Genomic DNA, 19043 nt, shown 5'->3' with positions numbered 1-19043 from the left:
TAATGAAGGGGTATTTTAGAATATTTGAGAACAAATTTAGCATACTGGGTCTATATTGTTACTAAAATGCTAATCATAGGGGCAGTAATTGTAATTTTTTAAACTAGAAATAGTCAGAAACCTCAGGGATGGTTTCTAAAATTATCCCTTGATTAAAAGCTTGCTATAAAATGAACACATAATTGAAGAAGTTTATGAAAACAGAGGAATTTGTGCAAACAACGTGCCTTTTGGCTTGCATTTTTAAGATCGCAAGATCAATGTGCGGTAATTCTACTATCCTACACGCAATCCCATCAAATTTACTCGAGGATATAACGTAGGTTGTGGTGGGGAAAATCAAAATCATCAAGGAAGGAGCGGTGGTCCAGTTGAATTAGGCAAAGTCGGGCACAGAGCTATCAGCCTCCTCATCCTCCTCCCAGGATTGAGAAAGGTAATGATCGATGCATCGCATGCATTGCCGGCATATGCAATATCTAATTATCTGCCTTTTGGAATTGTCTGATTCTCTCATAGAAAGGTCAGGTCCATTCATATTCCATTTACATCTCCACTGCTCACTGCATTTCTTTCTTTCTGCACACCAGCCAGCGTGCATGAGTATGTGCAACGCCAATCAATAAGAACGAAAATGACATCAATAATGCTACTAATGATGATTAGTCAAGGAAGCGAATGAAATGATGCTGAGCTACCACATATGAATTCTCCTCCTGGCAGTCTCCTGTATCTGCGCTGTATTAGTACTTGGAATTGGAGGTGCACGTACCCATCAAAAGAGACAAAAGATCGAGGGCGGCACCAATGCTTTGAAACATAGCCTGGGCCGATCGGGGGGTCGAACCGGTTGAACCATCGAACGGTCTTTTTTTTTTCGATCTGAATTTGCTTTAAAAATCAGTATCAATTTACATTTAAACCAGTTGAACCTTCTGGTTCAACCATTGAACTGTTGACCCAGAACGATTTTGTGAGAACCGATCGGTTCAATATCCAACTTTAATTAAACCAATAATTTTGAATTTGGTCAACTAATCATATTGATGACATTCCAAATTTAATATTTTACCAATTACCCACGCATAATTATCTCCAATTAATTATACAATAGCAATTATTGCCTTATTCTACTCATTTCTATCTCTCCTCCATAATTGCATATTAACTCATGTTTAACATTTATAACATATAATTGACTATATTAGTTATTTTTTATATCTTGAATGCATTTCATTTATTTGTTAATGCCTTTTCACTTTTTATCATATAATTTAGAAAAATTAAAAATATGTGAAATAAATAATACTGACTACTATTTAAAATCCTTTAACTTATAAAAGCTATTTTTGAGTCTCAAACAAATAATAATAATACTATTTAGAATAATAGAATGGGAATTGAAGTGATTACATTTAACAAAATGACTTAAGCTTCTACTAATATTTGTTTGTTTTTTAAATGTTTAATATATATTAATAATATTTATGATATCACGGATTAATAATGGTCAGCTCAACGGTTGAACCAGTAACCTTTAATCTATTCATTTTTCTAGATCAACGAACGGTCTGAGTTTCGAAACCTTGGCCGGGACGCGTATGCATTATTATTATTATTATTATTATTATTATTATTATTCTGCTACTATATCCATGATTCATCCTAGGGCTGCAAACGAATCGAGCCGCTCGCGAGCGGCTCGAGTCAAGCTCGAGTCGAGCTCGATATTAATTGAGCTCGACGGCTCGAGTCAAACTCGAACTCGAGCTAAGAATATTAAGCTCATTAGCTCGCGAGCCGGCTCGCGAGCTTGAGTATATATATATATATATATATATATTTATTTAATAATAAAATTACCTATATTATATTTATTTTTTTTATTTTTTATTTTCATAGTAAAATTACGTATATATCCTTAATATTTTATTATTTATTCAGAAAAAAATATTATTTTATTTATTTTTTTAAAAATACAATTTTTATTTTTTTCGAGCTCGAGCTCGAAAATTGCCTGCTCGTCGAGCTCGATCTCGAGCTTGGTAAAATTTAGTCGAGACTCGGCTCGATTAGCTCAAAACTCGACTCGACTCGACTCGTTTGCAGCCCTAAATTCCATCCGATGCCTGTTGCCAAACACGTACAACTACATTATTCTCTGGGATGAGTCACATAAATATAAAATGCAATTGATTTGATTGTACGAAGACTTGGTGGTGAAAGATTGATGTTGTCGTTTCCTGGGAACAAGCTCTATACAGCTAGCCAGCCAGCCATGGCAGATGGGCAGCAGGAAGATTTTCTGGTAGGATATGGATTACGGATCTCTCTGATTCGAAAGTGAAATTCAATGTTCTTGGACAAGGGCAGCACTCTTATCGTATCTACTGACTGATCATTTGACAAGTTCACGACTAAGAATGTTCAACGTACGTGCGAGCGGACCGACAATGGATTGACGGTAAATGGTACGGTACCATAATTCTGCTGCTGCGGTAGTCATACACAAGATTAGCCGACGACGACTAATTAATTAGTTAGGACTTTAGGACTTGGGACAGGACAGGAAGATCATATTACTAGCAGTACATTAATTGGTTGGATGGTGTTGGTTTGTGGGTTCTCCTTAAATTAGTGTTTGATTCAATTTGACGATGACTTTTTGAACGTTTTAATCTAATTGGATGTGTGTTCTTTCTGTTTATGGAGAAAAGTAGTGGTACACCGCTTACCCCTGATATGATGTTCTTTCACTGTTTAATTAATTAGCAGCTTGACTGGATCGATTTCTTGATCTCATACTCAAAGCCCCTTTTACTTTCTTCCTTCCTTCCTTTGTTTTTTTTTTTTTTTTGGTGCGCATATGAATTTTTTGATGATCGATGAGTTTCATTCGCCATTCACCCCTTCAATTGAAGCGCGCAAGCGCGCGCGCGCACACACACAAAATTTCATCTCATGGAGGGCTGCTACGAACTAATCCAGCTGCATTGCATGTGACTTAAATTTTATCAGGTCAAGCCAATAGCATCTTTTTGGGCTGTTGGTACCACCAAGACATTTAAATCTTTATAGGGATGGGAGGTTAAGGATTTAACCCTTGCATCCCACTCTATCACTTAATTGTGACTTCCTCCGACAGGAAAATTCCGTCGTCTCCCTCACTTTTTAGACTAAACTTAGAGTGTTATACAAATGTTATCCTTGAATGAATGAATGAATTTGAGCCCCCATGGGTTGACTCAATCATGAGCTGCTAGCTAGTCTAAAGATTGGTTGCCATGGATGGACCAGAACAGGTAGTCTAAAGAAACAAAGCAAAAGATGAAACACCTATTATTATTCGTTAGTTAGTTAGTGGCCAGGCTATTGATTAAGAGTTACTGCAAGACATAATCAAACAGCATGGTCTGCGGAGCTAATCAGGCAAATCAAAAAAAAAAAAAAAAAAAGTGGCAATCAGCATTCTTCTAACCGGGGTCACATTTGATTTGATTTTGAGTTGCCCTTTTGTCTTTTCTTTTTGCCTAATTTGTTCCCTTAACCTCAAATCTTGCGGCTTAATTTGTACCATTCATTCTGATTCAGTTAACTAGCAATAATCATTAGTCAAAGTTCTTTAAGCTTCAACTGCCATGAAACAAATCGGCATCAGTTCTAAACTTCTACTAAAAGACTCTTGATCGATGTTGAAGTAAAGTGCATGTCACCAGGTGTAGTAATATCTTTATTTTTATTAATCACCATTTAGGGAATATAAAAAAAATTAGCAGTACTTAATTGATTAATAAGCAGCTGTTGTTTCGGGCGTGGGGGGGAGGGGAGAAGGAAAATTGTCTTTTGCGTGCCAAAACCAAAATGGGCTGCTAATTATTCAGAAGGCTAAAACAGTTGTTTCTGTGATTTGTAATATGTATATATATCATCGTGCGCCCCTCCTGGGCAGCTCGTCTGGCAGCGCACGCCTCCTTAGGAGCGCTTGCCAGGGGTTCGAGTCGTGCAGGGTTACCGTGTTCACGGGGATGGGGCCTCTCCTCTCGGGCCGCAGGGGATTAGTCGGGCCACCTTCGAGTCTTGACCCGGACACCCCTGTGTAGACAAAAAAAAAAAATATATATATATATATATATCATCGTGCTGTCGGCTGAGAATCTCAGGCTAAATATTGCTGCTGCTATGGATAGTAACACTGCCGATGAAATGAACAGTGGGACGTACGTAACGTGGACCTCCTCCATTATTAAATAATGAAATCTACAGCACAAGCCACAAGCTAGCCAGCCACCACCACCAGCAGCTCGCCGACAGACTATTCCGACAGAATACACCATGCAAATCCCCCACGATCAGCTGAGTATTACAGATTACATTAGCTCTGAATTAATTTCTTTTTTTGTTTTCATTTAATAGGACCAGGGTATTTGATGCCTATGGTTAAAGAGGATTTTTCATTGAACAAATAATAGTACATTTTGAAGCAAAAAAAAAAAGTCATCAAATATAACAGAACTAATAATAGTATGTTCTAATTACACCAGCACACACTTGTACACTACTTTGTTTTATCAATGCTTTTATAATTTTGTCATTCCCAAAAAACCCTTACGAATGTCAGTTGAAAATCTCTCAAAAGCAAACATAAGTTGTTTCAAATAAAGGAATATCCTCCAACGTATTAATTGTACGACGTGTTAATATGTCTTCGTGCTAATTGCACAACAAAAGCCACATTTTTTTCAATTAAATATGTCAATAACACCATTTCAATAATTACACCAACACATAAACTTATATGAGTTGTACTAGATGCAAAAGCGATCGCAAAATAATTTCATATTCCTGAAATACCCAAATGTCTCCATAAATCAAATATTTAAATGTACCAAAATGAGAATAATATTTTGATAAATATACCTAAGCACGTGCTGCTCTTAATTATATCAAAAGGTTTTTAAAAAAATTACATAATATTTCATATTTTCAAACAGTTCCTGTCTGTGCAGTTAAAATTTAAATCCCCTTTAACCGCAACTCATTCGTACATAGCATAATGATTCAGAATTTTGCAGCCAGCCATTGCCACATCCTTCTTTTTTCGAAAAGATTTGTACGTTCAAAGCTCTGCAAATACTAAATTATGCCGGCGTGTACGCAGGCATGAGATGACCTGAGATGAGACCACCACAAATGCTTTCCACATTTTCTTATCATGATTTCACGCCCATGATCCAAAACCACAAGTTTTGCTTGTAAGATTGGTCAGGGACCAGCTGCTATCTAGCCAGAGCAAAGGAAGTCGAGTCGACCGCTTTCTTTGACTCGCCATCTCCATCTCCATCTCCATCGGACAATTACAATTTACAATTACACACGTACGTCTGTCTTTCTTATATGCTTTTCAGCTGTTGATCATACTATTTCATATCATATCATATCTTTACAGTATATATCATATGGTGGAACTGGAAGGGATTCTCCTTTGACATTATACTTTATTAATTGTCCCGACATGACCCCTTTATTTTTTTTCGAAGCATTGTCCTGATATGACTTTGGAAGTACTTCTCCTAACCAGACCTCTATATATATATAGAGTACGACCAGTAGGAGACTGTTTCCAAGTCTTAGCAGGCTCATCACGGGATTGTGCGCTAATAGTAGCACAGTGTTATTTAATCAGTTGCTGATTATAAAAGAATACTACTATTACGCCCCCGGAGCTTTGATCCGGTAGCAGTCACGTAGTTAGGTGAGTATCACTGCTGAGGATCGAATTTTCGATGAAACAACTCACACGATTTGAACAGATCGATGTGGGACGCGTGTAGGCTAGTCTGGTGATTCAGGATACCACACGTGGTTATATGGCAAAAAAATAAAAGAATACTATTATTACTAATAATATAGAGATGGTTAGCAGCAAAGCAAAGTAACATACATAAAGATGATTATTCTCCCCTATCCAATCCCTTTGCAGAGACCGCCCCACTCAGGCTACTTTATTTTTAAAATCGTGGATCATTAGCGTTAAACACAGAGAAACAGAGAAGAGAGAGATGGTAATAACATTAATGAATGATCACAAGAGCAACAAACGTAATCATCATCACTAAAGCTCCTTGGACATGATTGATTACATGGGAAGCCAAGCCGGGAGCAAATTATAATATTGGGGGGCGGAGGTGTTAGATGTAGGAAGAAATGGTTACACAATGATTTGAGTAGGTAATGAATATTAGAGCGGGAGATTTATATATTGATGATGATTAATAGAGGGAGAACTGAGGAGAGGAGAGGGAGGAGGAGGAGGACGGTGATGGTCTTCCGACAATGGTGAGTGGGTGACATTATTGTTCTTTGTTGTACGTTTCCATTGAATTGAATTGAAGGTCTTCCTTCCATTCCTTGCTGCCTTCACCTACTGCCTAATTTGGCGGTGTCCCCACTTGCCCCTACACTGACAAAATATGTTATATTATCGCATCTTCCTCGACTCGAAGTTTCGTTTTCATCCTAAATTCTACCATGCACGTACGTGTAAATGGTACAAGTACTAGCTGGTACTAAAGACGTTAACAAAATTTGTACTAGATCAACAAGAAATAGATGCCAACTTGCCTTTCATAAATTGGCCACCACCATCAAGAAGAAGTTGCGTATTTGAAACTCACACATGCAGTTAAAAATGAAAAATTTATAGGATGTGCAGTAAATAATATACCCCCTTTGTTTTGTTTTAGATGAGTCCTCTTCCTCTAATTTCACGTATAACCTAGTTAAACTTTTCTTTGTGTATGGATTGGGAGGGGGGGGGGGGTTTCAAGAACTATTATACAATAATAACACTAAAAACACCTCCAAAACAGCTAAAATATTTCAAATGGAGTATACAGTGCTAACTCCAAAAACAACTTCAAAAAATACACATAACCTTAATAACATACAAAGATTTAAAAAAATTAATCAAATACGTACTATCACATTATTTTTTTCTTCCACGCACTATCATTATCCACCACACACCACCTCTCCCCTCCTTTTCCACCTCCACCATCACCACCGCCCTTCCCTTCTCCCCTCTGATCCGCCTCCCTTTTTCCCTCCCCTTCCTCCTCCCCCCATCTGGTTGCAACCAAATCTGTTTAGGTCACCGGTCACAACTTGCGGTTAGACCAAGGGGATGGGAGGGGAGAGGGTTGTAGGGGAGGAAGGGGGGAGATGGAAGGAAAAGAAAAGGAAGGAGAGAGGAGAAGAGAAAGAGGTGGTAGAGGTGGATGGTGATAGCGAGTGGTGCTTTAATTTTCAAAAAATATCGTAAAAATACATCATAAAAAACACACTCAAAAGCACTTAACTATATTAAAAGTTTTTCGCATATACCATCAACGTAAGGCTCCGTTTGGATTAGCTGTTTTTGGGGTTGTTTTTCAAAAACAGCACTGTAGCATTTTGTTTTTGAAATACAAGTCTGTTTGGATTAGTTGTTTTTGGAGTTGTTTTTCAAAAACTATATGAAAAACTTTTACTGGAGATTTTTTTGGATTATTTTTAGAGGTATTTTTAAAACATATTTTTGGGTATTTTTATAATTTATAATTTTTATTTTTATATACATTTATGCATTTATAATACATTTATAAAAGTTTATAAATAAATATATTTATATATTCGCTAAAAAATATATAAATGTATTATAAATGTATTATATTATATATAATACATAATATAAATATATTTATAAATATATAAGTGTATATTATTATAAATGTATAAATTATAAATGAATATTATATAAATGTATAAATTACAATTTATAATTTATAATTTTTATATAAATATACATTTATAAATATTTATAAATAAATATATTTTTGTATTTATATAAAAATATATAAATGTATTATAAATGCATTATATTATATATAATACATAATATAAATATATTTATAAACGTATAAGTCTATATTATTATAAATGTATAAATTACAAATGAATATTATATGAATGTATAAATTATAATTTTATTAATATATATTAATATTAAGTATAAATGTATTAATATAATTAATATAAATGTACAAATGTATTAATATTATGTATAAATATAAAATTAATATTATGTATATTAATATAAATGTATAAATATATTATAAATGTATTATATTATATATAATACATAATATAAATGTATATTATAAATATACATTAATATATATATTATGTATAAATGTACATTTATATAAATGTATAATATATATAATATATAATATATGTTATATTATATATAATTTATATAATATATAATATTCATATAAATATATAAAAATATTTATAATATGTATAAATAAATATATAAATAGTTAATATAAATAATATACATTAATATTAATTATAAATATTATAATATTATAAATATGGTGTGTATATAATATTTCAATTTGTAATATTTATTGTATATTTCATTATATAAATATTCATATAATATATAATATATAAATATATAATATATAATTTTCAATTTGTATAATATACATAATATTGTATATATATAATATAATATACATAATATAATATATTATACATAATATACATTTTACATTATTACATATTATGTATATTATATATTATACATAACATTATTATACACAATAATGTACAGAATAATATTATACATTAATAATGTATATATTATAATATAATGTACATAATATATTATGTATAAATATTTACACATTTATGTATACAATATTACATATTATGTATATTATATTATATTATGTATAATATTAATTTATATAATATATAATATATATATATATAATTTTCAATTTGTATATTTCAATTTATATTAATATAATATAATATATATATAATATACATAATTGAAATATACAAATTGAAATATACATATGTAGTTGTTTTTGATATAATGTTTGGATATGGTGTTTTTGGAGTTGTTTTAGAAATACACATTTACTGTAGCATTTGGAATGTGAAAAACAATTTTTCAAAAACAGTCCCAAAAACAAGGGATCCAAACACACCCTAAAATTTTTCAAAAACACCGAAAAAGTACCTAATCCATACATACAATTAATAGATTAGTAGCATATGTTATCGCAAAAGAAGAAAAGAAAAGGAAACAAAAGAATCAAGGAGCTGGTATCAGGACATTTTATTGGGGCGTTGTAAATACTAAATAGTAAAGCAGTAGGGTAGGGGGGGGGGCAGGGCGGTTGGGTGGATATTTTACTGGGGCGTTGTACGTCGGTGATCTCTCTGTGTGGCTATGGCGGATGGATGGAAGTCACCACGAAATGAGAGGTTCCGTACGTACTGGTTGGAGGACTGTGCCGCTGTGGTGTTGTGTTTGGGTGGGGAGCAAACCAACCAAAACTGGTAATTTTTTTTTTTTTTTCCATCCTCAATCAGCCACTCGATCCTTACTAAATTCCTAGCACGTGTGCTCCAAGTACACCTGCCTTGAGCACTCTGCCACAGGATAAATTATACTAGTGTATTGCTACTTGTGATATCCAAAGCGTAGGACCTTTGTGGATTCGGAGGTATTGCTGTACAATCGCAGCAGCAGCCGGCGGCAGACTGCAATTGATGGTGAAAATTAATCTAATTTTTGAATTATTTATTATATATATAGATTTTTTACGTGTTGTTGTGTTAGTATCTATATCTTAAATTACCAGTACATGTATTGTTCTGTGCCATTGAAACTGACTGGCATAACCAAAGATCAACCCCTCCTATTGAGACTACCAAAATGTACTACAGAAAGGGAACCTCTCTCCAGAAAATAGATCGGCTTCGTTTAATCTGGAATTTTTGGCCTTTTAACAGTGAGAAAGATGAGCCTCCTGCTGCTGGTAGTTCGACTGGTTCCGTAACCTGACAGTTATCCTGCTGCAGGTAGTTCGACTGATTCCGTAACCGTAAGCAAGTTTGGTGATCGATACTTTTGTATGCTATTTCGTTGTGTATCTTTGAAACAAAGTGTAACGGTGGAAGATGCAGTCAATTTGGAAGACCTTGATTGGTAAGATGCAAGTAGTAGTACTAGCTAAGGCTATTTTAAGCTAATATTTATTTCCCTTTAGAAAAAATATCTTCAATAAATAAAGCCTTCTTCTTCTTTTTTTTTGGGGGTTCTTCTCGTGTTCCAAAGTATCCGCATTGCCCCACCTCCACCTGAGATGGTGTAAAGAGAGGCTTGGTTCATCCTTTTACTTTAGGGCCTTTTTGAAGACATTACGCGGGGATATCAACTCTATATTAATGGCGAAAAACATAAACATTCAATGAGCAGGGAGTTGACATGCACCGTTCTTTTATTTGTTTTTTCCCTTTTTCTTTTCCCTTCACGTCACTAATTTTAGTTAATGTATCGACGGTTCCATACCAAGTCATCATTCAATCCATAGCATTTTTTTTTTTTGGGTTGCAAGCAAATATGTATATATAGATTCATGCAAAATTTTTAAAAATCTCACTCGTAAAAGATTTGTGAATTATTCATGTATCACACCTACCTACTTACCAAATAAAAGTGTGTGATGATAAATCCTTAATTAATCAAGAAATGATATCTGGATATATAGGAGATATTTTCGTTCATTTTCAAGGACTTTTCTTTCGTGGCTCTCGAATTACATCCTTGAATAAAAACTTTCATCACTGTCATGATAAATTATTTATAAGTAATCTTGTAATTTGTATAAGCTTTTGGAATATGTACTATGATTGAAGTCGAAATTAACCAACATCTTATAAAAATAAAAGAAGCTGTCCAACACGACACTGCTGCTTCGACTTCCTTCCCGTAGGAAAAATAGCAAAAAATAATGTGTTTGGATTGTAAGTTATTTGAAATATTTTTACTGTAGCACTTTTTGTGATGTGATGTATGTGAGATAAAAAGGTAATTGGGAAGATAAAAAGGTGTATTGGAAATTGTAATGTGATGTATGTGAGATAAAAAGGTAATTGGGAAGATAAAAAGGTGTATTGGAAATTGTAATGGTGATGTCAGCAAATATATTTGGCCAAATAATTGGCTGTCCAAACACAATGTTAATTAAAGCCAGTAAAATGAAGCTTGAGTCGTGCTTAATAGCACTGTTCTTAGAAACTATTTCAGGAGGTTAAAATGTTTCCCCAATATTAAACAAGCCTTCTTCTTATTATAAACAAGAAGGATCAAAACTAGCAAATGTTGCGTAAATCCAACAGAGAGCGAAAGAAGAAGAAGAAAGTTGGCATGAAGGTCTCTACTGTCAGTTTTTTGGTTCACTTTCTAAGGTGGGAGCAGGTGCTATTTATAGGCATCGGAAAGTGTACGTTAGATAGAGAGGATAAGAGATAACTTCCGGTAACACAAAAGAAACGTGCCTAATTTTGTGTAACAGAAAATAACGTTAATAAATGAACGTTGTAAACGTGTCTTAACCGATGAGATAAGAACTTATCTTCTTGGTGTAAAGAGTCAAATTTTATCCTAGTTTGTAAAACGTAAAAGAAAAGTAAATGGAAAGAGTCAAATTTTACCCTGATTTATAAAACGTAAAAGAATGCTCGCGGAAAAACTACATTGGACCCTGTTTAACCCACGCACAAAAGGGGTGTAAATCCGTCAGTTTGTACTGAAACAGCCAGCTCAACTTCTTTTTCATACGCACAAATTCACATTAGTTACCAACTTAATACAAACCTAATAAAAGACTAAACATTATAAAGTAACGAGAAGTCCCTTTAATTTTTCATTTCTTTTGAAGTACACATTTATTTACAACACTTCCCGCTTTTGAGTTGAATGGACGTGGTACGACAGAAGTAGTCTCACAGATTACGAAGCCGACATGTAGAAAAATGGGGCATGGAGGATTATCAATTTCTTTCTTTTGCGTTCGACAGAGACTGGCATCGACAATAATGCCTTTTGGTTGGGTATTTGTCATTGATTTTGATCTTCCATCCATCCATCCATCGGCTTCTGAAAAGATTCGGAGAAGAAGATCCACTGCATATTTAAGAACCCCTGCCTGTGTTTGTGGGTAGCTACTGCATTTATTTATCATATCAAACTCGCATTTACTCTGTTGTACCCTAAAAAAGAAGAGACTAGAAGAAGAAGAAGAAGAAGAAGCCAAAAGAAGAGGAAGTAATTGACAGCGCCACGTACTTTTGTTAGCTTTTATCCAATGTCGGTCGGTACTAAAATAAGAAACCAATAATGAACAACAACTCCCAAATTTTAACAAAATAAAAGGAAAAACGAAATCTGAAGAAGATTAAAAAGAAAAAAAGAAAGCCAATGCCCATACATGCACGGTCAACCGTTAAACTTGATGTTATTGTGATTAGACCGATGATACCCCTACGTACTATATATTAATGCTCGTCTTAATACACATTATGCCAGCCATATCAAATTCGAATAAGCTTTTTTTTTTTCAATATTTAAATATATTTTTAAATTATATATATATGTATTACATTGCTATAATATATTATTTTATAAATATTTTAAAAAACAATGACCCAAATGGGTTTAGAATTTTGTAATATTACAACAAGAGCAAGCAGTTTGAAGAAGAAATTCTAAAAAAAAAAAAAACATTTGTTGCTAGGTTTTTTCATATGACAACAAAACACAAGCCACATTAGTGGTCGAATGAAAGTAAGGCATGTTAAATTGGGAAAAATCGTTGAAAACATCTCACATATTTAGCTAAATGAATTTTTTTTGTCATTCACTTTTAAAACAGTAACTTCGTCCCTTACAAAATTAAGTTGGTAAAATTCAATTCCAATCTAAGTTTTTACAGCTTTTTGTCCTAAATCGGTCACGTAATTCACAGGTGGTCATTTTTTTTTTGAGAGAAAAAAGGTTAAATCTCATTTGTAATTAAACAAATTATCTGAATCGATAATCATTTTTGCCCCTAAAAAAGTAAGATCTGACCTGAATCTTATTCATTTTTTGCTTACCTCTAAAAAAGTGAAATTTGATCTTTTTATACATAAAACAAAGGACTGCATGTACATCATATGGTGATTTCAAGCTAAGAAGTAGTCGAAATTTTAGATTGGGACAAAATTTTGCCAACTTAAATTTGTAAAGGACATAAAATTATATTTTAAAAGTGAAAAATAAAAAATACATTTGATGAAATGCGAGGGATGTTTTAAACAATTTTTTCGTTAAAATTGCATTTAGTAATTTGTAAATTCTTTTTTCTTTTTCTTTAAAGGATTAATAATAGTTCTCCATTTACTCTATTGATGACTCGAACCGTGACCTATCCGTTACAGGTAAAACGTACGAATTAAATTGCGCTTCATTGTCTATTAATTTGTAAATTCAACGAGCCAAACCATCAATAGTCGTAGTACTCTCCCCCCACTTTTTCTTTTTTCTTTTTCCCTTTATGGAAATAATAGCTAAACCCTAAAAGTTTCACTAGTGGTTGGCAAATGACAATGGAACCAACAATCACTCTTGGACCAACTTAAAAGGTAACGAATCTTCCCCCTTTGAAATTGAAATAGTACTAGCTAGGAGAAGTAAAGCTAGTAGGGTTACATCCTCTACTATTTGAAAGTCTTCAAGAAATCCGAAAAACAGTAAAGGTAAGAAAAAAGAAAAAAAAAATACTACTAGTAATTCACTCGGAGAATGTTAGTAGTACTAATAGAAATAGGAAAGTCAAAATGTATGGCCGCCAAACATTTCCCCTCCCTCCCACCTCTTTCAAACTCTCTCTCTCTCTCTCTCGTAATCAGCCATTTTCAGAAGAATGTTCGCCGCTAAATCAAAATGTGACATCCTCCTCCCCCACCCCCCAACCCCCTCTTCTTTCCCTCTTACTTAAATAGATGAAATCCCCACGCTTGCATAATGCAAATTCTTCTAGTCCCTAACCACCACCCTCCCTTCCCCGGCCCCCATCCCCACCCACCCATATCCTTAGGCCTCCCCACTTCTATTCTATTTATACACTCGTCAGCCTCTATATCTTCCCCTCATTCCTCTATAATAATAAACCCAATCCTTTCGCTATTTCTTTTTCTTCTTCTTCTAGCTAGCTAGGAGCTAGCTAAGCCAGTTGAACCATTAATATTTGTTGAGGCGATTTCAATCTTACCTTAAACGTAGAACCGAGTACTACATTAATCACTACTCAGTCAGTCCCCTCCCCTCCCCTCCAATACAAGAATACCCACAAACAAGAAGAAGGAGATAATGGCGGCAGCTGCAGCATCCACCACCACCACAGCTTCATCAATGCTTCATCAGTTGGAGTGCAACATGGACGTGGACAAACTCACTTGTGAAATCTTCTCCATCCTCGAAAACAAGTTCCTTTTTGGGTACGACGATCCCAAGTTCGTTTCCCACCTCCCCAAAATTAATACTACTCCTCCTGCTACTGCTGCTGCTGCTGCTTCTCCCCTCAGCACCAAGCACTTCCCAGGCGGCCGCGGCAAAGTCCGAATCCTCTCCATTGATGCTGGTGGCTCCACCGACGGCGTTCTTGCTGCCAAGTCTCTGGCACACCTGGAGGCCACCCTCCGCCGCAAATCCGGAAACCCAAATGCCCGCGTTGCTGACTTCTTCGACGTCGCCGCCGGCGCCGGCGCAGGAGGCATCCTCGCCGCTCTGCTCTTTACCCGGGGGAAGGATGGAAGGACCCTGTTCACCGCCGACGAAGCTCTCAAGTTTGTCCTGCACAATGCGGGGAAATTCTCCCGTCCGTCGGCTCCCGCTGGGATAGTCCGACGTGTATTCCGGCCGGCGAAGAGAGAGAAGCTGTTTGGCAAGGTGTTCGGGGAGTTGACTTTGAAGGACACGTTAAAAGCGGTGCTGATCCCCTGCTACGATCTGGGGACGGGTGCACCGTTCCTGTTTTCTCGCGCTGATGCGTTGGAAATGGACGGGTGTGACTTCAAGATGGCGGAAGTTTGTGGGGCCACGACCGCTAGCAGGGCCGTGGGGCTGAGGTCAACGGATGGGAGAAAGAAGATGGCGGCCGTTGGTGGTGGGGTGGCAATGAGCAATCCAACGGCTGCAGCTATCACTCACGTGCTGAATAACAAGCAAGAATTCCCGTTCTGCAAGGGAGTGGAGGATTTAATAGTGGTGTCTTTGGGCAATGGTGAAATGGATTGCGCCGTCGGAAATCACTGGAATTCTTCGCCGGCGGAGTATGTTAGGATCGCCGGAGACGGGGCCGCCGACATGGTATGTACTTATTACCCGCATTTTGTATTTTAATAAATGGAGTTTTTCTTTTAAAAATTAATCTTTTTCGAACAGGGAAAAAGTAATTAATATTAATTAAAATTTATTTTTGTATGAGCAACAGATAGAGTTAATAATAACAAGCGTTTTACAATTGGAAATGGGAATGATAATTATCCTTCATCCATTGATGATTCTTGTTAATGCCTTTTTGGATGGTCCCAATACCATACACTGGCAATAATAATAATTAATACGAGTAATTAATAATTAATAATAATGATGATGCACTAACCAATCATGCAATATAGGCTCTGTTTGGTACTCGAATTTTTTTATCAGGTTTGCCTGTTACAAGTTTTTTAAAAACTTAATTACAGTAACCTCAAAAAGCTTTTCAAAATTTTTAAATTATATACTTTAAAATATTCAAAAATTTACGCATTTCAGAAAATTTTTTAAAAATTTCTACAGCAAGCTACTGTAAAGTTTTAGACAAACGCTCAAAAAACTCACTTGCCAAACCAAACGGGGCCACAGAGAAATAATAATAATAATAATAATACTAATAAATAGTAGGAGGTCAGTCACTGTTCCCTACCCAATTCAATAATAATCATAATAATAATTGGTATAATAATGTGTACATCCTCAATAAATATTCTCCCTTGTCAAAGCACCAGCAACCAAGATTCGACTCAAAATTGTGGAAGCAACAAAGCAAGTCTTTACTCAAGTCCTGAATTAAAAAAAGGAAAACATAAAAATTAAAAGAAAGATTTTGAAAAGTTGATTATCCTTTAGTAGTAGTAGTAGTAGGTGAGCTGATGAATGTGTAGTAAGCATTAAATAATAGAGTAGTTGTGCGTAAATTGTATGAACACAGGTGGATCAAGCAGTATCCATGGCATTCGGGCAGTGGCGGGGAAGCAACTATGTGAGGATTCAGGGAAATGGAATTGTGGGCAAGAGAAGCCGCCATGGTAGCAGTAAAAGGGATGATGATGGAAAGGCTCCGAAGAGGAAGCTGGACATAATTGCGGACCAAATGTTGGAGCAAAAGAATGTAGAGTCTGTGTTGTTTCAAGGGAAGAAGTTGGTTGAGAGCACAAATCTGGAGAAGCTGGAATGGTTTGGCGGGGAGGTACTCAAGGAGCAAGAATGGAGAAAAACCAGCAGCGTTTTACCACCAGTCATCTTGAAACAGTCCTCGCCATCTTCACCACCTAGATCATCTTCTGCCACCACTCTATCAACCCTCTCTTCCTGTTAATCAACCAATCCATTTAATTAACCCCCTACTTCACTTACTTTACTAGTCACTACTCACTAGTAGTATATGTTTCTCACTGAATTTGTATGGCGTGTGGATTCCTAGTTTAGATGAGTTGAGGACTTCATTTGATGTTTTGAGGTCCTAAAGACGATTTGAGAGACACAGCCCTGCAGGCTGCAGTTAACTCAGCGATGTATGTGTCTAGACATCCGAGTTTATTGGTGCTGATATTCTAGCTGATCAGTGCTTCAGTTGAGATCTATTCCAGACTATTATGTTTTTCTCTTCTTTTCTTTTGAATCTGTATATCTAGAGATTGATTGAAAGATCGGGGGATCAACTGTCTTCTTGGCTTGTAATGTATATATTGCCATTTCTGCAATGCCGAGTAGCTACTACACTTAATGATTCACCGCCGTCCAATTCATTGCGTTCTATTTGGAGTAACTACATCAATTTTGTATAGTTGTCGTTCATCGAACGCTGACAATTTATACACCGTTAGTCAGTGTGAGAAAAAATAATCTATATATATATATATATATATATATATATATATATATATATATATATCTGTGTGTGTGTGTGTATATACTCGTAGTATATAAATATAAATTTGGGATGCACGACTTCTTGTTTTGTTGTTTGTTCCTATTTTGTCACCAGAAGTTGCCATTTTTCCAACTAAAACAAGATTTTTTTTTGCTTCGATGCAAAGAATTATACTTGAAACGCTTGTGTCTTGATAAGCAAAAATGAAATATTAATTGCATTTTACTTCTTTATAATGCCAGTCTTACTGTCATTTTTAACGTATAGTCTAATAAATGATAACTATGTAATAAAAATGATAATGAGATTGCCGTTATAAAATTTTTTTTTAAAAAAAGTGTGAAATTTAAGCGCATGCAAGCGGTGGAGCTTGTGTTGGGCCTTAAAGTTTGGACGTCGGCTGAGGTTTTGTGTCTGTAGATGTGTTTGGGCTAATTTCATTGATCCAACACTTCCCGGACAGCTTTAGAAACCCAGGATTCAGTATATATACTATCACCGTTTGATGCATGACATATGTGCGAAAATTGAATTTCAAATTCAAATTTTGCATAATTGTCATTCGTCCAACGCTGGCTGACAGTGTATACACCGTTAGTGTAGAAAAGATTAATCCATTGTATTACATGTTGTTTAAAGAAAGGAAAAAAAAATAGAAGAACCAAAAGCGAAAGATAAACTCTCTATTTCCTTTTTTTTTTTTTGGCAGAGAAATGAAGGTTAAACAAGTAAAGATGGAACTTTAAAACTCAGGTTTCTGATTCTTTTTTGTTTGTTTCCTGGAAAAATCCGAATCCAACACTTTGGCAGAAATTCTTAACAAAGTTAAAATTTGTCGTGAGAGGATTTGGGACTTGGATTGGTTGTCATTCTGATCAGGCTGCGAATAGGAACAGATACAACACCTTGCGAAAGAATTGATAATTCCAGGGTATCTAGCCCTAGCATTTTTGTCTGAGCAACTTCGTAAATTTGGGTTTAGGTTAGGGATACAGCTGAAACGTGCAAAAGTTATGCTTGAAAAATCAAACTGCATCAAGTCATGCAACTTTTACAAACTACTATGACGAAGAGAACCACAGATGGTGAAAAATTGGAAGCCAAGTGAGTACAAATAATCCAGCTTTTAACGAATCCTACCAGTTTATTAGAGTTCGAGAAAAGTTCCATCATGTAATAAATATTAAATAATAGAGCTTGAACACACTATTAGACTCGTTTGATAATCGAGCAGAGCACGAATCTATTCGTGAACTATTCGAATAGATTTGTGAACACATAATATATAATTATAAATAATAAATAAATACGAGTATAAATAATATTTAATAATAATATTATTATATACACAGTATCTTTCTCAAAAAAGGCAATTAATCATATATAAATTAGTATTATTTATTTTTTTAAAAAAAGAAATATAATTAAACTTAGCCTAAATCACGTATTATATTTCAGAAAGTGTGATTAGATCATTTTTAGACTCAAATTCGAGCTTCTGAATTGGACTCGTTTAGCTTAATGAGCCGAGCTCTAATTCATATTTGAACATTTATACAGATTAATGAATCGAATTCGAGTAACATTTATAACCCGTTTAATATTTGATCGAGCTCAATCTATTTATGTACTAATATGCGAACAGAGTTTGAACGTCAAATATTCGACCCGTTAAAAGGTTCCAAGTGAAGAAGGCATGCGAATCCATCCATCTAGATTGATTGGATTGGTAAATCCAACATCCGATGCATAACCCGAATTGGAGTGTTAGTGTTAATGTAGGAATCCAAAATAGATACACCATTGGCAATGCAAATACTCCATAGATAGAGTTTAATTTAAACATCTGTTGCTGCTACCAATACAGTACAATACTACATACAGAGTAGAATATATAAATCCATTGTTGAGCCATGGCCGCCTCCGCCACCATTCCCTTCTCCTTCAGGCCGTGCT

General features: G+C 35.0%; 1 protein-coding gene and 1 long non-coding RNA gene across 2 annotated transcripts; both read left to right on the top strand.

Annotated features, from left to right (window-relative positions):
* Window positions 1–10885: 10885 nt before the first annotated feature.
* On the top strand, window positions 10886–11051 carry LOC140008200 (uncharacterized). Its single transcript, XR_011815582.1, has 2 exons — window positions 10886–10956; window positions 11018–11051. It is a non-coding gene; the product is annotated as an uncharacterized lncRNA (long non-coding RNA).
* A 2928-nt stretch (window positions 11052–13979) lies between these two features.
* Window positions 13980–16822, top strand: LOC140008954 (patatin-like protein 3). Its single transcript, XM_072054043.1, has 2 exons — window positions 13980–15259; window positions 16146–16822. Exons 1-2 carry the CDS (start codon window positions 14261–14263, stop codon window positions 16530–16532), a joined length of 1386 nt encoding a protein of 461 aa, XP_071910144.1. The 5' UTR covers window positions 13980–14260; the 3' UTR covers window positions 16533–16822.
* Window positions 16823–19043: the final 2221 nt, after the last annotated feature.

The sequence above is a fragment of the Coffea arabica genome, chromosome 6c (assembly GCF_036785885.1).
Source record: "Coffea arabica cultivar ET-39 chromosome 6c, Coffea Arabica ET-39 HiFi, whole genome shotgun sequence".
In the NCBI taxonomy this organism is placed as follows: Eukaryota; Viridiplantae; Streptophyta; class Magnoliopsida; order Gentianales; family Rubiaceae; genus Coffea; species Coffea arabica.
This window is presented reverse-complemented; position numbering and strand designations above follow the sequence as displayed.